Source organism: Zosterops lateralis (genome assembly GCF_965231275.1).
Source record: "Zosterops lateralis genome assembly, chromosome: 4".
Lineage (NCBI taxonomy): Eukaryota > Metazoa > Chordata > Aves > Passeriformes > Zosteropidae > Zosterops > Zosterops lateralis.
Window position 1 is genome coordinate 68,538,634 of NC_139765.1, and position 22,360 is coordinate 68,560,993.

The following is a 22,360-nucleotide window of genomic DNA, read 5'->3' on the forward strand; positions in this document are numbered from 1 at the left end:
CTCAGCTGGGAGGGAACCAAAAGTGCAAACACAGAAGGTAACCCCAACTCCCACCATCCGTGCAAGCCCAGTGAAAACAGCACGTCAGGTTGGTCTTCAGACCATGCCCCTATTACTGTCAAGAAAAACTCCTTTTCATTTCATAGTAATTAAAATGCTCATAGATGTTTTATTAACTCACTCTACAGAACCACATAGATTTTATAATTCATCCAAGCACTTACAAGTAGTTACTTGTGTTAGGCTGTCAAGACAGAAATGATTCAAAACCTTGTGTACTGAGCTTCTTGGAAGACATATCATTCCCTAACACAATGGTATTAGAAAGACTGCTGACAGATAGTGATCAAGAGATTTCATTTTGCTTGTCATATGGTGGGTTGTCAATTCTTCTTTCTGCTTTAGATAAAAGCTTAGTTGCATTAGATTTCAATAATGGGGAAGTTGCAGGTTAACATTTTTCAAAAGCAGCAAAGTGACTTCAGTACTTAAATTCTATTTTCAAAATGCTTTAGACACCTGAGAACAGAAGCCCCTACAGTAAAGAGAACTAAGATATTATTAAAGAAATTTATGAAATGGTGGAGAATAAAACCCCAACTCTAGAGGGCCAAAGTTTGTACTCTACTCCAGACCACAGGCTTAAAATATATTAAATTTGTAGATGACTGAAATTCGAGGATTAGCCAAAGATTTACATTTCCATTTTGAACATGCTTGTTTTAACACCAATGTATCCACTGCAGATTTCCTCCCACAGTCATAAAAAAATTTCTAAATGGCAATTTTAAGATAGCCTTCACCTCAAAATACAAGATCCCCTCGGTTTTGCTCAAGATTTAAGCAGGTGGTTCAGTGATATTTCTACAAAATTTTCCATTAAAAATGTATATGCAAATTATTAGCTTGATTTTTTCCCCCTTATTTTAACAGCTTAGAGGAGGATGTGGCCGTTTAAACTTTACTCCCCCCTTGAGTGAGATGAAAAATTGAGCCAGTACATAAAAGAGGAAAAGTAGCCCAGATTTTCCTTCTGTTAATACTAACCTAGCATTAAGCAAATAAATAATCCATGCGGTTAGTCTATATTTAAAATATTTGTTCTTCTTTAAATATAAAGTAACTTTCACAGAAACAAACAGAAGTGGCTAGAGACTGAAATCCTTCCTTTGAAATTGAAGCTGAGCATTTTCTCCTTTAAGCTCCAAACATCATCTCCCTCATGCCCAAAGGGCTTCACACTGTGCTCCAGGACTCCATTCATTCACTGCTCCCCTCCACTGCTGAGCTCAGAGGCTGGTCCAGGAAAGGCTGGCTGCAAGATTAGCCTCCCCAGGATTTTAGAAGTTTATCTCCCTTCATTAATTGCCATTTTCTTAATGGTGCATTTCTCAAGATAAATTGTATTTTTTCTAATGCTTTTAGTTTGCTCTGTTATTGCAGGTACTGACTATGAAACGTTGAGAGCAAACACAGTTTGAAACAGAACTGCCATAGCAGCTATAGAGCATCTGAAAGGAAAAAAAAAAAATAGGCCAGACCTTTATTAAATTTTAAAAGTATGCCTTCGCTACACTCTTGTAAAGATCCAAATAGGGTATTCAAATCTCTAGAGATCACCAGTATAATTTCTTTATCATGTTCCATTTAAAATTTAATTATGTAGTCTACAACAAGAAGTATCTGAGTACTCTAAATAGGTCATGCAATGAACAACTTAATATTATTGTAAAGTTTTCCTTGTGAAGATCTCTTCTTTGATGTGCTGTTGCACACAGAAAGCCTTTCTTCGAAAAAACAATATACATTCATAGCTATAATAATGTCATTTAATATAAAAATTGTAAAGCTTCTTTATCACATTTTAAGTCTGAATTTTCAATTCATTCTCTAGCCTGAGCTTCCTGAAATCATCAGAAATAACTGGTAAATTAGAACTGACACAATATAATTGTACTGAATATTTTTATATCTTTCTACAGGAAAAGTTAATCTATTATCTTTCCTACTAAATGATGTCCACCAACTTACATTTTTCTATTTTTGCCTATCAGTGATACACATACTTCAGTGGTAAGAAGAAGGGTTATTTCTTCCTCCTTTAAATATAATCATTAGAGAACCACCAGCAGTATTTAATGGAAAATGAATATATTAAAAAGCCACATTTACCAAGACACTTCATTATATTTGCTTTTTTTTTTAAAAAAATGCACATATGTAACCTCTCTTGGTTACTACTGAGATGAGAAAATATTCAAAATATACTCCTCTGTATTTCTGACTAATTACAGGGCTTTATGGGAGTGAATCCCTAATCTGACCTCTTTAACTGGTCTATGAAAAAATCAGAAGGGGTTTTTGATTTTTTTTTTTAATGACAACAACAACAACAACAACAACGATAAATAATTAATGCCACCAGTGCCTAAACTTTCTTGACAGCCAGACAAAATATTCCAAGTAGAGACACATCTGGTCACACTTATGTCACTTGCAGTGAAAACCCTTTCACCAGGATTGTGAGTACATGAAAATGATTTGATCAATCCTGGCCACAAATATATCCAAGAGTCATTACTGCTCTGGGAAAAGTCGTTGTATTTGGCTGGACAAAGTAGAGTTGTATTTTTAGAGTTATAGGGGACTTGCTCTGCCCTACTGGACAAGATACAGAGATGGGAATCCCAGCAATGATGGGAAAGTGATTATTATTTCATCATTTTCAAGGTGCAGCACCTAAAATTTTATATGCTGTAAAGTGGTTTCAGGGTAAAGGTGGAAGAATATGGGAGGAAATTAGACTATTTCACTGTTATGAATTAATAATAGCAAAACGAGTCACTTGACGTTTGAAAGAAGAACAAAAATATTAGATTAATACATCACAACATAAGATTAAAAACCCCAAGGAGTTGTTTGCTTAGAGAAATTCAGAAACAGGTGAATCCTGGAGAAGGCTGGAGGACAAGCCAACCTGCGCCTAGCTGGAAACATTTGTTTTAAATCATGACAAGATCATTTGGTTTAATATTTATAACACAATTACAATGCCTTGTGCACATTGCTGGTATAATCTGATTTTACTTGTGACATCTTACTGCAGTTGAAATTAAAGCCTTGTGGTAATAATTCAAAAAGCACATTTAGACAATCATTAATGGCAAGTATGAAACAGGATGTTTATTCAAGCAGTTATGTGTCTCATTTTAACTTTAATTTGAAGTGGAATTCATTTCTGCAGTGTAAGGACTCCATGTTTCCAGTATATTAGTCCTATAATACCTCACCAAGTGCAGTGAAAATGGAAATATTTTAGTATGAAAACCATAAAAGACACAACTAAGCATCAATATTAAGATTCCTGGCCAAGGAGGTGGCTACTTGTCGAATTCCAGTTTTTTTAATTTATTTTTTGTTTGTTTGTTGGTTTGGTCGTTTTTGGGGTTTTGGTTTGGGTTTTTTTGTATGTGCGTGTGTGTGTGTGTGTATGAAGAAATGCAATTATTTTGCAAGGAAGATGAACAAAATCTCTGATGTCAGGTAGGCCTGACCACTGGTCAGCTCTTCAAACACATGGCAACATTTCACCAGCATATTTGCTTGCACAACCACCGAGACCAAGTGATAGTAAGCCATAGAAAGAAACATATCTATTAAATGAACGAATCATATAAATCACATAAATTTGTACACACAGAACAAAGGGGTACATTATACAAGAAGGTCACCATAATAGTGAAAATATACATTTTATCAATATAGTAAAGCCAACTGATCTACACCACATACCCTCTAAAGAAGGGTGGATATTTTTTTCTCTGCCTTAGAATCAGAAGCAACTTGCATGTATTACCATGCTTAAAGAAAATTGTCCTTCCTGTTGAAATACACTTTTTACATTATATGTTGTTTGAACCACAACACTGTTTTAATCAGAGGATAGCAAAGCCCCCTCAAAATGATAACCCCACTAAAATCCCCTGCACCTCAGAGAGCAAAACCAGAAGGTACAAGAGGACTGAGAGTATCTTTTTTTAACTCACTAGGCATCGCTGCTGACAGATTACCATATCAGATTTTTTTGTTTCCCTTCTCTCCACCCTTTTCTCTATCTGCATGATTACAGCATTTTATTGCATCCTCTGACAATATGTAGACAGGTCTCTCTTCAAAATCCTCAATCGCAGCCTGGGAGTCTTGTCTAGTTCTGTTATTTTATGAAAAGCTTTCTCAGCATAGAAGAATTTGGTCTAAGCTGCTTTCCTGCTTTCCAAATGAAAATGCCTTCAGATCACAGATTTTTTTTTTTTTTCCTCCTACCTCCAAGTTTCCCTCCTCTCATCCCTCAGGTGAAATGTAAAGCAAAAGCCAAACCACCTGCCATGGGTATAATTGCACAGCTGGAAGGAAGCCACAGCTGGGATTTTCCTCATCAGGTGCACAACTGTGCTGAGCCTCAAAGCAACTTCAACCCGTCGCTTTAAGCTGTGTGGGCTTGGCTGTGCCAGCATTTCAGTGTCATTTTTCTGTCTGTGGCATGCAGGGAGAGCTCTCCTCCCTGCACCCCGAGTTCTCAGTATCCCAGCAGCTTTCCTTAGGAAAAGGATCATGTTCTGGCTCCAAAGGTCGTGCTTCTTTCAGCACCTTCCAGACATTGACACACAGATGCCATTTAGAGTGACTTGCTTACCTTGGTAATGTTCCAGATAACTCTGTGGCAGTCTCTCTGAAAGACACAAGGGGAGGAAAACTTAGATTGTGTTTTAAACAGCTATAAAATTTTTAAGATGCCTTTGTACTTGCTTGTGTTTTATAGGAGTGCAGACACATATCTCCACAGCTCCGTACGCAAACGCGTCACCGGCGGATGCGATGCCCCCCCGATCACATACAAAAGAATGTGGAAAAGTGTGAGCTAAGGATAAATAAACTTCTCCGTGGTACAATTACTCATTTTTATTTTATTTTTTTTAGGCATAAAATTATCACTGTTTCAAATGCCAGCACTGCATGATCTTACATAGACAAAATGTAGCACTGGGCCAACTTTCCGGTGGAAAATGTTCCCTTTAATTTCAGTGCTGCAGCAAAAGCAAGGCTTTACACAGCTCTAGCATCAGTTTGTGCACTGGGAAAATACCATGTTAATGTTAAATGTTCTTATACTGGTCTTAAACAACAGTTATTTTCCAAATATGTGACTTTTTGTCCAATTTACTTGTCTGAAACCCCTTTGTGGGTGTGCAATTTGTTTGAGGGAAGCTGAGTGCAAGAGAGTGAAAGGGGGGTAATGTAGTGGTATGTCACATTAAAGCACAATTAAATACATTACCTATGGACACAGTCCTTAAAAATACATCCCAGATTTATCACCACTGTATGTCCTTGTTTCCCTCCCCAGCAAATTTGCCTAAACCTTATCCAAGAATCAGGAAAACAGCTGGATAACTCCATTTCTCATTCCTCTCCCATGCATAGGACCTTAAAAAACAGCAGGAAGGCCTAAGAGACTTCATTGTCTTAGACTTGACCAGATGCCCATCTCATTCCATAGTTTTCTTGTCCATTTATAAAATTTATATCCAATATACAAATTTTCTGCATGAAAGGTAACTGGTTAGTCCATACCCAGCTTTCTCTAGCTGAGATAGAAACTGCAAAATTTCACATCTGTAGATTTGACTTAGGATATGGAACAATTCTCAACATAGTATTTTCTTCTTATTATTTACAGCAGAGAAAATCCTTCCATCCACTTTTAGTTGGAGGGGAATCTTTTTTGTAAGAGGAGGTGGTAGTAATTAAGATAGGTCCCAAAATCTTCCTTGCCTTAGAAATTTGCAAAACGATGGATCTAGAGATCTCTTTGTATTGAATACAAACAACCCTATACATTTTTGTTGCAAGAGTATGAACCTTTTATATATAGACTGAACCCCAAAGGCTAATTTATTTATGAATCCAAAGGTAAATCAATAAAGAAATATATTTTTGAATGCTCTTCTAGAGTTTCTCCACTTTCTGAAGTCACTTTTCTTGATGAGGCAACTACAGAGTTAATATAGTAAAACCACAATAATTCAGAACTCTTTTCAGGAGATCTCTCTAAGTCTTTCTAGTCCTTTTATTGGCACTATATGAACTGTGAGCAGCTATGAGGGTCTAATTTTTTTAATTACAATTTTTTTTTTAATTTATTGGACATCCCACAGTGACACCAGGCTTTTCCCTTAATGGTTACACTGACAATTGTAGCCTCCATTACAATGTCAGAGGAAATGAAATGGTCCCTCTAAACGTGCACAGCTTTGCATTTTCAGAGCCTCTATCTCCAAGCTGTGCAGTTTGCCGGGCACAGAAGGTTGCCTTAAACCTCCCAGTGCTTTGCTTCAAAAGGCACAGATCAGAACTGTGTTCAGTGGTTGCAAAGAAGATTAAGCAAGAAATAAAAAAATGGTTCACACCCTTTACTTGCATGCACCATTCAGCAACAGTCCAGCAGATATCTAAGCCCCCTCAGAAAAAAACAGCTCCTACCCCAGCTAAGGCAGACAGGTACATATTTAACAGGTGTCTGTGATGAACAAAGTCCATGATATAAATGACATCAAAGGTGAGAGCCAGGAGCAAGAGCAAGTGAATGTAAAGAGATAAGAAAAAAAAATTAGAGTAGAGCAATACAGACTCAGTTTCTTTGGGGTTATTTGATGCAGCTGAACAGTTCAGATATTTTATTTTCATTAAACTCCTGCCCATTGGTATCACACTGCCTTATTTTCCAAGCCCTACTCATGACTTACACAGTTCAAAGAATTAATATGATATTTTTTGTAACCTATCAAAGAACCGAAACACTAAATGGTTCCGGCAGTCAGGACATTTCCCCCTTCCACTGTTAATCCCACACATCACCTCTTTTTATTGAAATGGGGTTTTTTTTGATGGAAAAAACCTGGATCTGGGCATCTCTTTGTTTCTTCTTCTAAAGGGGCTCCGTGGCCTTTAGCTACCCATTACTGTTCCAATAAGAGAATGGCACAAACTGTATTGCTTTAGGGTATGGCAGCACATTTTATAAAATAGCAATTGCTCATCCAGCTTAAAGAGACAACCAGGCAAATCATGGGTGGGTGCTGCAGGAAGCATCAAGAAGCAGAATAATGTAGGTTTAAAAGAGGATGTTAAAACTGGAACCACACTGTCAGTTTCTGAGCAGAGGAGTGAGTGATTGGTGCATCTAAATTTCTAAAGATTTTCATTCTGGTTAAATAACCCTCTCTACAAGGGATGTTAGCATTGTGGAAACAATTATTAAATAGTCGATGCAGTGGTAAAAAAATCTGAATGTGATCAGAATGTTAAGCAAAGACACTGCAGGTCTTTAACATACATTTTTAATGTAATTAGTTTTGTTGCCAATTTGACATTTGGTCAGATTAAATTCCATTTTTGACCAAAAATATGTAAGGTAAGGGTTTTTGAAATACAGATCTGACTCAAATAAAACTCAAACTCACAAGTAAAAGTCTGATTAGTTCCCAACTATCCAAAGATTTCACTGCTTCTCATCAACTCAGTAAACACTTCTACCATAAAAACAAATTAACCCCACTTTCGATTATGAAACTAAAAATATTATTTCCCAAAAAACAAACACAATTATCCCCACCATGCCATTGAAAATAAATGGTACATGGACTGCTGAAGATGATTAATGTCCACAGTAAGTGTTCCTATAAATATTAGGAATTGAAACACCACTCTATAAATGTATTTCATAGGAGTTTAAAAAAGAAAATCTTTTGGAGCAAATTACTCAACAAGAAAACCCTTAAAGTTTGTTTAAAGATAATAGATCATTTTGTAGTCATTCAAGAAACTGAAACTAGACTTGCACAACCAATTTTCAGACCCCTAATACTCCCCAATGACACACACAATAAATATAACTCACAATTTACTGTATCTACGGGAAACAAAAAATTCTAAGATGAAAACAAGAAGATAATACTCAAAGGGAAAATGAATATAAGATCATGTATTTTTACATCCTGCCTGTGATATGAAAGAATGACCTTGAAAAAGAGTGAGGATGGAAACTTGAATGCTTTGTCAGAGCTGCCCTGAATTCCACTAAAATCCAATGCAAATGGGATGAGCTAATGCTCAACAGAGCTAAGGCAAGGAGAGGACCTGGCTGAAGACCCTGGAAAAGCTGTGACGAGGAGGGTGACATTATGGAAGAGCAGGGCAGCATTTCCAGAAAGGTCACTTACAATTTCTAAGCGTTTTGTGTTCAGCTGCAAAAGGACAGATTTGGGACAACATGATCTGTACCTATGGAAGATGTAGGTGCTGCTGGAACCAAGAGAGTGCTGGGTGGGAGGTCTGCACCCCAAAATATTGCACGCTCCCGTGGGGCCTTCCAAGAAAGCAAAGTGACCAATTGTTTCTGAGACCTGTGAGGAGCTTTGACCTACTGCAGAGGCTCTGCACTCTCAAGAGGACCATGTAGCTCTTGTCAAAGCCCAGAGAGCCAGTGTGGGTGAACCAAGCACCACACAGGCATTTTGTCATTTCTCTCTGCAGGCTGAGAAATCCTGCCCGTAGGATTGGAGTAGGATGTATACCAAAGCAGAAAAGTATAAATATTTTAGTCAAAACCTTACAGTGAAGTGGAAGTGGGAAGATCTGCATAAAGATCAGCAAACAGACTTTACTGCCTAATAGTTCTGTTTAAAAAGAGTTGTTCAGGAAAAACTCTTTGTAATATCTGGAAAGTGTTGTGTTTATATTAAATGTTTTGTTCACTGGGAAATCATATGGTGCTCTGCTCTCTGAGGCTGACTGGCAGCTGTTGTTACCCACCTACATGCAGGATTTGGCACAACACAGCCCTGAAGTTTGACTCTGCAACATTTTGCATTTTGCCCAGAGAAGCTGTGGCTGTCCCATCCCTGGAAGTGATGACAAGACCAGGTTGGATGGGGCTCGGAGCAACTTGGTCTAATGGAAGGTGTCCCTGCCCATGGCAGGAAGCTTGGAATGAGATAAACTTTAAAGTCCCTTCCAACCCAAACCATTTGATGATTTTTGATGTGTTTCTGCAGTGATGTAAACTGAGGCACAAGAGACAGGGCAGGTTTTAAAGGGTAGCTGAGGTCATCTGGGCTAAATGCACCCCAGTAACCTGAGCAAGTACCAAGTTCAAACCATGTAAGTCAAGACTACACTTAGAAATCATCTTTTAGTTCTGTGGGATCATGACCCTTAGTGATTCGGAAGCTTTAGGTCTCCACCGAGAACAATTTTTGTTCTGAAAAGGAAAGCATATGGATTCTAGCTATGCAATCTGTCAGGGTGCTGGGGAAGATGCAAAAAAAGGCAGCAACACATTCCTGCAATCGCGTTACCGTTCTTCCTTTTTCCATCTCACACTTTGGGGAGAGGATAAAGCCCGCCTACGGCACACAAGGCACATGAGGATAAGGGCAAAGCTGGAGAAGGGATCTGCATGGTGTGCTGATAAGAATGCAGCTCAAATGCAAGCAGAAGAGTCCCAGGATGCAGAACAGGGGATTCTCCCAGTTTGGAAAGAGAGGTGTCCTAAACCTGAGGTTAAGGATGTCAACCCTGATGTTTAAGGCATCAGAAGCAGAAGTCAACATTTCAGCCAGGAGAGTTAAAAGGTCCTGTCTTCTCCAGGACAGGTGAACATGACCCCTTTGATTCCCAGGGATGCAGTAACTTCCATTGCTTGTGCTCATTTTCCTTAAAGTACAAAAAATCCCAATAGGTTAAGCTGATATTTCTGATTTGGGTGAAACATTCAACCCTTCACTAAACAGAATCCTGCCACTGACATGAGCATTGATCTTCCTGGAAGGCATGTATTTGTAAAAAGAAAAAAGTACACATTGAAGAATAATGACGTACTTTGGATGATCACTTGAAAAGTTACAGGTATTTTTTTCCAGGAATATCCAGTGGGCATAACTGATAATGCCAAGAGTGCTGATGTATATAACAAATTGCAATACTGTTGACAACTAGGAAGTTCTACCTTGAAATAATTCCAAATATTTCATAACCATGAGTAGTTCTTTGCTTTGCCCTAGGGGCAAATCTGACTTGCCAGAACAAACAACTCACCTGATGCATTTGACCACTTTTTCCTGGTTCTGCCTACACACAGACACTGCACCACCAACTGAGGAACACAAGAAAATTGGGGTGGAGAAGGCTCGAAAATTTGTTGCTGAACAACACCACTCAACCAGACCATCAATAAAACTTTTTTAATTCTAGGGTCCACAACTGCAGACACATTCTCTGCTCCTCGACATGCCTCAGCAATGTGGCAAAAGACAACTCCTAATTGGCAGTATAAAGCAGAACTAAAGAAAAGTTTACAAAGGGATAAGAAGGATTTTCCACTCAAAGCAGGGGAGAACAGCTAAAGAGGAATTTTAAATTAGCTTTAAAAGGAAGGTGGTATCAGGAGGAATATAATTACTTTCTTGGAGTTTCACCAAGACTTGGGAGTCAATGCCTCTGCTCTTGCAGAATGGTGCAGTGGGATTTTTAATGACCACAAATGGTCAGGACATTGATTTCGCATTCCAGGTGAAAAATGGCACCTCCAAAGACACATTGTTGTCTCTGCTCTTCCTAAAATCACAGTGGGGACTGTGTCTGCCTTGACTGGGAAGAATTAATAGTGTGTATTGAAATGCTGTTGTGAGACACAAGAGCATTTCACTGGTCTTAAATTGGATAGTATCTCAGATTTGTTTGCGTGCAGCAACATAAACTGGCTACATTTGGATACAATATAGGGTTTAAATTCTGGATGCAGTTTTGCTATGATTAATTTGATAGATTTCAGAGAAGGCTTTGTTTTCTCCATACCTCATGCTCTTTACATATCTTTTTGGTAGAATTGATCCCTATGCCAACTAGAGATCAAAATGGTCAAAACCAATTTCATCTTTTAAAATGCTTAAACTATTAAAAACTATCAAGATTTCAAACTGATACTTCAGTAAGTATTTTCTCTTTCACACAGTAAGCAGCAAATAAATACAATGCCATGTTGTATCTTCACACCGAGCTTAGCTATCTAACAAGGATCACACATTTGCAGCAGAAATTCTGCATAAACAGTCTCTGAATGTGCTATTTAAGTACAAGCTAAATACTCTTTTTTTAGGAAGTGATGTAACAAGTTCATATGTAAAAATCTATTTCTATGCAATGTGACATTCTGCAAGATTAGCTGACTGAGATAAAGGACATGAGCAAACATGCTTGTTGTTTTCTCCCACGATTATTTTTAAAAGCTGCATTTTTCGGTATTCTAAATTTGCTACTTCTGAATTTTTTATTCCTCCTTAGGTATGCGGAAAGAAATCTCTATGCAGTCAGTGATAACACCTGCCATGAAAAACTGTTCAAGTTCAGTGTACATCCTGTGTACCATAATACTCCAAATAAAACCTGCCCTCATCATTGTGACTATTTTATAAATTTTATAAAAGATTAGGTTTTGATTTACCCTTCACCCCAACATCTTTGAAGACAGCAATATTATAACTTACAATAATTGCAAGTTATAATTGCAAGCATAATTCAGGCCAAATTCTCACTCCTTGCAATTTAACTACCACTCCCAGCTAAGATTCTGGCCCCTTGTCTAACTACCGACCAAGGACATCACATGAAACTTCTATCTCATACATCTTTTGCTCTCCTGTTAAAGAGCAAGATAGAAATTAATAGGTGGGAGAAACACATCAGTGTCCATTTGAGAGACTGGTAATGGGACACAGATGGGATGCAATTCAGCCAGGGTCATTAGGGAGAAATGCCAGGGCATGGAGAGGAAATGAAGATCCCACTCTGGTGCTTTGCTCCAAGGTCAGACCCTGCCTTTGTGGATGTGGCTGTTGCCACGTGTTTTCTCAGGCAAGTGGTGCATTTTGAAAGTTACAGGCTTGGAAATGAAGAAAGAAAGCACTGTGGGTACAGGATTTGTCTCTCTAGGACACAGCAAGCAGCAGGAAGAACATGGGGGAAAATCCAGCATGGTACCACTCCAACACCCTCACCCTGTTAGCACAGGAAGAGGAAGAAACGTTGCACAGGCAACTGCCTCAAGGAGCTCAGTAGGAGGAAAATATCCTCTGTCTCTCTCCAAAATGAGAAGAAAGATCATCCAAAACAGAGCAGATGTTCCTCCCCATATGCTCATTGAACCTGCTGTAATCTCCCAGGGTAGAAAATCTCACACATTTGGTATTTGAGTGACCTGTAGCTCATGCTACACTGCCTCTGGTGCAGTGTTACTTTACCACCATCTCTTCTCACTGTGCCAAGGAAAGGAGGGGAATCACACCCAAAGTCTCAGCAGCAACTTCGGGTCACACTTAGTTGTGCAAATATAGAACTGCAGGAGAATTCTGGGCCATGTGCTAATTCTACAGAAGAATTATGGAGTCATAAAATGGTTTGAGCTGGAAGATCACCCCATGGGCAGGGAACCTTCTACTAGACCAGGTTGCTCAAAGCCCCATTCAACCTGGCCTGGAACACTTCCAGGGATGTGGCAGCCCCAGCTTCTCTGGACAACATGTGCCAGGGCCTCACCACCCCCATAGGGAAAGATTTCTTCCTAATATTTAATATAAATCTACCCTCCTCAGTTTAAATCTGTATCCCTTTCTGTCACAACACTCCTCAAGAAAGAGTCCCTCCTTTTCTTTCTTGTAGATCCTTTCTGGTACTGGAAGGTGCTATAGGGCTGCATGGAGCCTTCTCATCTCCAGGCTGAGCAACCCCAAGGAAGTCATACATTCACAAGGCTGCATGAGAAATACACAAAAAGACATGGAAATTGTTCAACTTCTGTAGATAGTGAGAGCCTAAATTATTTCTCTAGTTTCTGACATGTTCTACAGGGCTTCAGTAAGTATCTTCAGATGTTTAAGACTTTGCCACACTTGTGTAGGGTGAGAGGCCCAGTTATGTGTACAATTTACACAAGTGTCTTTATGATGAGCCATTAGTTGGGTCAAAAGTTGATGTCTTCAGTGATGAATGTCAAAAACAAATATCCACCTTAACAACTGTTTTCTGTTGAATGCCCACAGCTCACTCTTCCTGCCCATATTTCCCTCACAAAACTCACAATGCCAACAGTTCAAAACTCTGGTGTTCCCTGGTGTCAGATGTTTTCACTAATATACACAAACTTCAAGCCACTCAAAAAGTTTGGAGACTTTATTTAAACTTATTTCAGAGAAGTAACTCTTGATTCCCTGCCAAGAAATGCCAAGCTTGGAAATGACATCTCATCTTGGTCTCAAAATACATTACTGAAGCTAAACAACTTGGATACTTCAGCTATTATGTATTCAAATAGTTACTCATTTTCTTGGGCAATGCAGGCTGGGCTGAGATGGGCATTTGGGGATCTCTGAAGTTTTGTGAAGGAAGAACTTCTAGAACAAAGTAGGATGCTAAGTACAGGGATCTTGGGAGAACCAGCATAAGTTAGGAAGGGGATGGTCTTGTTTGCCCAGTTCAGTATGCAAAAATACTGGAATGGCATCGGCAACTACCAGGGGGAAAAAACACAAACAAAACCAAACAAATTTTTTTTTAAAAAAGCATGGCCAATAAAAACACCCCAAAAAAACAACAACCCTGCTGAAAATGCTACAAATCTCCAGGCTTTGGGTGAGGGCAGCCTCTTCCCACTTTCAGTTTTGAGAGCAGTGCACTCTTGCTGTATTTTTCCGCTCAGAAGGAGCAAATTCAGGAAATCCTTCAAGATCAGCTCCTGCTAAGCTTCCACACTGTAGGAGAGGTGCTGAGCATGGCCACACACTGTAGCATGGGCAGATGCAAACTCTCCTGCCTACCCTGCCAGCTATGGAAACACAAACCAGCTCTGATAAATGCTGCCACTACTTTTGTCCTGCCTCTGTAGAAGCATTCACTGGGTTTGGAAAAGCCTGCTCTCCTTCAGCACTATTTTCACCAGATGGATACAGGAACTACTGAACACAGCTTGTCTACCTGGAATATGAATTTTGCTAACATTTCCTTAAGATGTTTGTCCATATTGTCTTTTCATCCACCTGCTGAAATGGCTACTTCCTTTTTGTGGTTGTTAATCAAGGGTAAATTTACTTCTTAGCTTTTCTCTGTCCTGACATCTCTTCCTTGTAATCCAAAATACAATTATGCCAGGTTGAAACATGGAAGAGAACAGGAAAAATGTGGAAAGGATTCTGAACAAGGCTGCCAGTCAGGAGTCTGTGTCCCATTAGCTGCAGTTCAAAACAGTCCTCATACTATTTCCATAAATACTGTGGTATCTTCTGGAGTATCTCAGCACAAACTGCAACAGATGTTGGACGCTATTATTTCTTCATTCTTGCTCATTTGTTGTTCATCTGTTATTTTTTGTCTCTTTTTTTTCTCTCTTGCCACCTGTCCTCCCACAAATCAGAAATGTTCAAAACAACACAGTCAGCTTTTGTTCTTATTGGTCTGTCTACCGCTGCCCAAAATTAATGGGACAGGAACAGAAAAGAGATTAAGATCTAACTCCCTGTCTTCTTATTTCTGACCTTAAAAGGATGGGTTGAGTTTCTTTTTGACAACCCTAACCAGAGAGAATAAATCTGCTGAGCTGTCCACCTCAGGAAATGGAAGTACACAAGTACCATTGTTCTCTAACAAGTTCATAAATGTTACTGAACAATATAGCAATGGTGTTGTGAAATTACGATATAAAGTGTTTTAAAGTGTAAGTTACCAGATATAAATCTACAAGCAAGCCCTTTTCTCCCCAGCCACATCCAAACCCAAAGATGTTAAGATAGTTCTTTAATGGCAAAAACTATTAGACTGCAATATGTAGCAGGTTCATCTATTAATCATCAGACCATTTATGTTCTGTAATTCTACCACAGTTAAATAACATGGACTACTAAGTACCTGAATCGGCTATTAGCAACCATTCCTGCTCATTAAAACTCACTTATTTAGACTTCAGCAATGGTAAATGTAACCAGCCCTGGAGGAGTGTCACAGTGCTTGGAAATGGCACATTAAGTTTCATTTACCCAGCTACACTCGAAGGCAGAGGGGGAAGGGAAAAATACAGTGAGGGTCCATAACAAAGCTCAGAAGCTTTTTGAAGCTGCATTAAGAAAATGACAAATCTTACAAAGAGAGCCATAAAGCTTCCTCAAGTACAACAGTTCGGCAAGGAGCTATTTATCATGGTTTGTTGAAAAGACTCCTACATTTGATACTATTGGACTGTGAGAGATGATTATTAAATGTAATTACAGAAATAGCACAGAAATAATAGTTTATTGCAGAGCATAAGCAACACTGTATTAACAAAGAGGAGTGGGGAACATGTTCAGCACTTGCAATGGTATCATTAAGTTTTCTGGGAACACATACACAAATGTATACACATTTGGTTCCATGTTGGCTTCTACTAACCAGAATTATCCTTCAAGAATTTCTGATCTGGGTCAATGCATCCGTCTATACTTGGAGTGAGAAAACAAGAGCCAAAGTGAATTTCTATTTGGGTGTCAGCTTTTATTCCTTTCCTACTTAACACAGATTTATTAAAAAACAATCACAGCCTGCTGTCAAAAAATACTGCTCACATTTGCTTATTAGCAGCCCTGTAATAGATACATTTTTGCTACAGTGCTGCCATTTGAAGTGAATGATTTATTTAGAACATGCCAGTTATCACGAGATTCTCCACACAATAAAACAACAAGTTTTGATTTCTTATTGCTACCTGCAGGAATGAGTTTAATTTCTATTATACGTACACCTCAGCATGTTTGCTTGTGTACTCAGCCATCAATTTTACCTTTTCTTTTTTCTGTGAGTGATTCCACCCAATTTCTTTTCACTCTTGAATATATCTGCCACTCACTTCTTGTGCATTTTTGTCCATCTTGGTGAAACCCCCTTTTTAAAAACCATACAGTTCTTTCAGAGAGCCTTCTCTGCTGATTTGAGGTAGGCATCCACACTTTCCCCAAACTACAAAGACAAAAAAACCTAGAAGCACAGCTTCTTACAACTGGGGCTAAGTTTTGTGCCAGCAAGCAGGGCAAAAACCCAGCCCTATCTCAGCAGTTCAAAAGATCCCTTCTGGTCCACCAAGTTTTAGGCTAAATTAACTCTGCTGCTGGCCCAAGACTGAAACATTTTGAAAAACTCTGTTTTGGAAAGAAGGCATCCGGTGACAGATGGGCTTTATTCATTTTTGGGTAAAAGGAGCAGCTTAAAACAGGTTGGGAATATGGGATATCAAGACAAAGGCTGAAAGCATCCGACATACTAAAGAGATGCAGAAATTATCATCACAGGACCACGCACACGTTCATCGATAACATGGTGCACACTGACCCCTGCTCTTTCAGTAATGATCTGTTTTGGAGCAGGAAATGCAGCCAGTTGTTTTGAAGCTCAGCAGCTTCCTTTAAGCATCTGTACTCCCTCTTTAGTTCACTGTGTAATGACAGCTTAATGTTCTACAGGCGAGGCTGCACTCAAAAACAGGAGCTGCGTGCACTCAGCTGAAAGAAAAAAGTGAGGCTGTAAATCAGGTGCGAGAGAAGAAATCAGAGTCTACCTCTAGGCATTCACATTTCTGGATTTTATTCAAAGCAGAATTTTCACATTATCTAAAGACTCATGGGTTACATTTTTGAGGGGGTTGCATCTTAAAAAAAACGTGTGGATAGATTGCTAACAAAGATTTCCAACCACGCTGCAGAATCCTCGGGAGCTCGGTACTGCTTATATTGAGATGCTTAAGGAAAAAAATTCCTCTAACCATCTATCTGCATCAGGAGATACACAAGGGCATTTGGGAAAATCTCCCCTGGTCCCACCACATCACTGGTGTAAAAGAAAACAAGTTTTCCTTTTGAAGGTTTTTGACTCCTTTGTAACAGACAAATCATTGCTGCAGCACTTTCCAGTGGACAATTATCTTGCCATAATAGCCATAAAAATAAAATAAAATCAACATGGATGGAATTTGAAGTAGGAGACCTAAATTATACTTAACTGTATTCATAAAACTGCACCTCTTCTCAAAGTTGCTCTGCACACTACACATATGCCAGGATCTCTTAATCTGCTGCTGATGTGCTGCATACTGTGGTCGTGTGCAATTACAGTTAGCTATAATTAAGAACAATTACTACTTTTATTTCTCCATTTGTTCTTTAAAAAGCACAGTTGTAATAAAACTTCCCCCCCTCCTTTTTTTTTTTTTTTTTTTTTAAGGTGAATATAATTATACATCCCTATAACATCTCAAATAATTAGTTTCTTCTGGAACAATTTTCATTTTAACTGTCAGATCTGCCATCTATAGTCAATAGAACACATTGTAAAAAAATTCTATTATTAACCTTTTTTCACCCCATAAATCTGCAAAAGAACTTGAAGAAATTGAGGAATTCATTGCTTAAACATTGAAAGACCAAATGCAACTAACACCTCTACCCCAACAATACCTTCTTAATCATGCTGAAACATTATTATTATTATTATTATTATACCAGCTAACTATAACAATAATAAATTTAAACTGGATATAAAAGGTATTTGGCATCTCTCTGTATTTTATAGGCTTCTTTCCAGCCCTATTCTCATAAAAGAATCTCTCTACTGTATCTTTGTTTAGAATCTTCCCATGATTACTAACCATGCAGACTGCAGGGAAAAGTAATTAAGTTTAATAGAAGCCACCCTCATTTTTGAAGCTGCCCTCAATTTAAGCCATAGAAGGAGAGTAATTAAATTTAATGCGTGCCACAGCTTTTAAATGAAGATATGGCATGTAAAATTCTCTCACTCTGTAACACGTCTTTTCCAAACACTGCAAAATAAGTGTTGTGATGCAAAAAGATAGCAAATTACAACCACCAAGTGATGTTAAACTTTCTTTTACTACTGGCCATCTCTTCCAAAAGGGGGAGGCCTTTGTGTAGATTAAGAACAACGTAATCTAAATCACTGGAATTGAGAAGCCTGCAGTGGCTTATCCATCCTTTGCCCACGTTATCTGCTTTGTTTAACTTTAGGTGAAACTTGCAGCAGAGCCCACTTTTTACAGGTTTTTAAAAGATGTAATAGGTCTCCGACTACAGCACAAACCTCTGGCACAGACATTGTTTGCCAAGAAGATCCTCCCCCAAAGTAGCTGCAGTAGAAGCAGGGACTAATGATATCAATTTCCAGACTCAGCCACAGATCCCCCGTGTATGACTTCAGTCTTAAGTCACCAGAAGAAAAAAACAACGAAATTAGAAAAGGCTCACCTATTTTCCCAAACAATAGTCATACTACTTGTACATAAAAATTCAAATTACAAACCAGGACTAGTGAAAATATTTCACCCTTGCAAAGAGGAACTTACTGAATGAGGAGCTCTGAGACCGAGAGTCATTTCCCTTCCCCAGCACTGCAGCCTCTCTCTATATGTATAAACAAATGTTTCCTTGCAGAGAATCACAGAAGTTTCATCAACTGATTTAATACAAACAGGGAATTTAAAGGCTTGAATTACTGGGCAAAAGGGAATATAGATGCCTGTCAGTCTTTGTTCAGAAGGTTAGACGAAGATACTAAATTTATAATTAGTTCACAAAAGAGCTCCCAAACTTCTTCCATGCAGCCTCCCCTCCTGAACACATAATTCTGCCTGCTATTAGGCTTGAACAAAAATTCTGCACTGAAAATGAGACCAGACTTGAAAAGACAAAACTTGGGACAGTTTTTCAAAGGTCTTTGGGTCCAAAGGCTCCCCCAAAACACAAGGGAATGTAAAAAAATGAGAAAGAAAGAAAGAAATATTAAGGGAAGTAAAAGAAGAGAGAATAAATAGATCCTCTGTTTCAGTTTTAAAACCCACCACAAATCTGCCATGTACTTTCTCAAGAGAGGGTTGAATACTGTACTTTAGCAGTGTAGAGAACTCTATCCCTCTATCCCTGATGCCCACCCAGCATTGCAGGAACCTCTCTGTACACAGGTGAGACTCACACATTTCATCTGGCATTCATTTCTTTACCAGATAATCAAAAGTGGACTCCCATCATAGTAAACAAGGGGCAACCAGGGTTTCATGTCTGTCTCCCTGACAAAGCCCATGATCCTCTATCCATTAATCCACAGACTGTTCAATAAGCAGATCCACACTTCAGATCTTGAAACTACTGCTAATATAAATTGCAAGCAATTTGAGAAAAAGAGACTGAATTTGTAGCTATTTTTAGCTTGAAAGAAAGAAGATATTTGTTTATCCATAGCATGACTAAAAAAAAAGTTGGATTTTTTTTGGTTTTAAAGTAACAAAATAGTGACAAAATTGCTGTTTAAATTCTAATTTTTACTCAATTATATATTAAAGTGATCCTACCAGATGCTGGAACTAAAGCAATATGATTTTGCTATATTTATATCTAAGCTGCAAAACATTTCAACATTTACAAAGAGAAGAAAGTTCTCTGCTAATGCCAGGAGAAGAATAAACTCAAATGCCACTGCACATGATGGCTCTTAATAGCTGGCACAGGCAGAGGAGAAATGTCTCTATAACAACAGTATCAAGGAAACGTGTGTGGCAAATATCACTTCACAACAAGAAAAATTTTTAAAAGGGTTTGTGGAGAGTGCTAACATGAGGACACAACATCCACATGCTCTCAAATGCTCGGGATGGAATCAAACCAAGGCAAGCAGTGGTCTATTTCCTCCTCTCCCCTAATCTGAAATGCCTCTTCCCATCCAAACCACCTGCTGTTCATGCCTTCTGCTTTTCTCACACATTTCCCAATCAATACTTAGGCCCTTCTGCTGCTGGCTACCAAAAAGACAGCTCCCACTCTCCTCTAATATGCCCTCAGGAACTTAGGCAGAAATGTGGGTTGTGGACTGGCTGGCCAGAAGATTAGGGAGAAAAAAAATTAAACCAAACACAAAATCAAATCTTCAGGAGCCTCTCTCCTCAATTCCCACCCACAGTGATTGCGAGGCTTAAAATACAATCCCCATCCCTCATCTCATCCTCTCTTTGAAGGCTCTGGGTCTCGTGGGGTCCTACTGCAATTGGCAAGTGCTCCAAATGTTGGTGGGATGCAGCTCAGCCTGTGATGCCAGAGCAGCAAGGCTACCCCGGGGCACCGGCATGCGCCGCTCAACTGGTTAAAAATTGAAACAGAGCAAACGGGAAATTTTCTAACAAATGCTTCGAGATTATGGAGCACACGTTACAGCTGTAACCACCCACAGTTCCCTCCTACAGAACAGAAACACTGACAGCAAAAGCCATTCACTGCAGAAGCTGAAAAATAACAAAAAAAAAAAGCAGCAGTAGGGATGAAATTGAAGCCTGTAGGTATTTTCTGCGAGAACTTCTGCAAAGAAAGAGGGGAAGTTTGCAAGACACAACAGAAGAGAAAGCACAGCCTTGGTTTGCAAGTTCATGAGATGTGCCAGGACTGGTGTGCAGACCTGCACTAGTTATGGTGTTCATCACCCATTTCTTACTCAAGACGGAAATTATATCTTACTGTAAAATGGTGCAATAGTGGGCGGGAAGGGAAGGACAGCCTCTCCTTTTTGTTATTAAAAATAGCTAAACTAGTCAAAACCTCGGATAACCTTAGTTAAAAAATTTTCCAGGTCTTTGAGGACAATGGAGCAAAGAGCAGGGATTCAATGTGGCATTCAGCAGGGAGAAGGGCTTGAGCCTTCTGAAATGCTCTTGAAAAGGAAAAAATAAAAGATAAAATAAAAGCAAAAGTATATGCTTTCCACCATGGAACTAATTTTTTGTGTTCACTACTTGCAGCGATCATTCAGCTCTATGGATCAAAAAAATCCTACTGCTACCAATGTGCGTGGTCAATCAGCAGGATATTCTGTTTCAAATATGAGATCTGAAGTTGTTTCTTTGATTCTTTTTCAAAAGTGAGACATAATTTCCCCCTTCTCCCTGTGCCAATCATGTTCAGGTAAATGTTACAGCTTCTGCAAGCGCAAATTAAAGACAATTATAACCTGGCTAACCTACCCCATCATTAAAATGCCTGGCACAACTCATTTGCCCGTGGAGTGGAGATTTGCTGCTATGATATTCACTTGAGTAGGGAAATGCTTGTCTTTAGATGCTGTGGACATGCTGATGGTTCTGATCAAAGAAGGCAAAAATGGAAGTGCTTATTTGCCCCTGTAGGAAGGAGCACTGCAGTATAAGTGGAAGAATTTACTGCCATGTTAGTCACTAATACTATCTGAGGGAATGGCTTCCCTCTGTTCCAAAAATAGCATCACAATGCATGTGTGTTTAAGAAAATTAAAGATTTCTCTTTCTGGTACCAAGTGCTTGCAGTGGCCACACCAGCTGCACGAGGGAAAAATTAGGACCAGTGAGTTAAGGGTCTTAATAGAAACACCTTAGGGGTATTATACTTCCAACTGATATTAGGAGCTCCTTATGTATGAGATCCAACTTAAGTCATTGCACCTCCATGGCAGGTGGAAATTGGGTCCAACTCACAGAGCTGTAAACAAATCAATGCCAAAGAGAAAAGTACTGAGGAGAAAGAAAAATAACAGTCAGGAGAAGTCCTTTAAAAGCAGTCTTAAATGCAGAGAACAGAAACCTCCAGCTCAACCCTCCTGTCCACAGCAGACAGCTCAACAACAGCTTATTTCCAGATGGGGAGTCTGTATTAGTGAGAACTCCCTACAGTTGCTTTATATTATATATAAATTATAGTCTCTTTGTGCCAGAAGCAACTCTTTTTGTTGCATTTACAGACAGCACAGAGCACAGCTACAGCTTTGAGGTGATGCTGTAAGTGTTTCAATAGGGAAAAAAAAAACCCAAAAAAATCCAGAACCAAACGAGGAATGTTTCAATAGAAGTAAAAAAAAAATTGTTTTTGAAGTTTTACCCTATTTAAAATCTTTACTTGTTTTGGTTTAAAATTTTATAGTAGAGACAAAAGGACAGGGATATTTTTCCCCAGGTCAATTTTTCAAGGAGGAGGGGAATCAGAGCAGTTCTGCCATCCTGCTGAGAGGTGCAAAGCTTTCTTAGATATTATTAGTTTATGAAGCCATGGGCGAAGCTCCTCATATACAAAAGGTGTGGGAGGTGTGGAGTGCATTGGCCTATTTTAGCAATGGGGACATATCAGATGAATGAGTTGCAGCCACCTGAAATCCTTAATAAAGCCCTGATATCCAAGGGCTGGCGGCATTCACTTACGTTTGTGGG

At 38.9% G+C, this 22,360-nt stretch overlaps 1 protein-coding gene across 1 annotated transcript in view; it reads right to left on the minus strand.

Moving 5' to 3' along the window:
• CELF2 (CUGBP Elav-like family member 2) overlaps window positions 1-22,360 on the minus strand; it is a 376,889-nt gene that overhangs the window by 302,466 nt on the left and 52,063 nt on the right. The window contains exon 2 of the mRNA XM_083859037.1: window positions 4,694-4,729. Within this exon, the coding sequence (XP_083715163.1) occupies window positions 4,694-4,729 (36 nt within the window). The remainder of the gene's footprint in view (window positions 1-4,693; window positions 4,730-22,360) is intronic.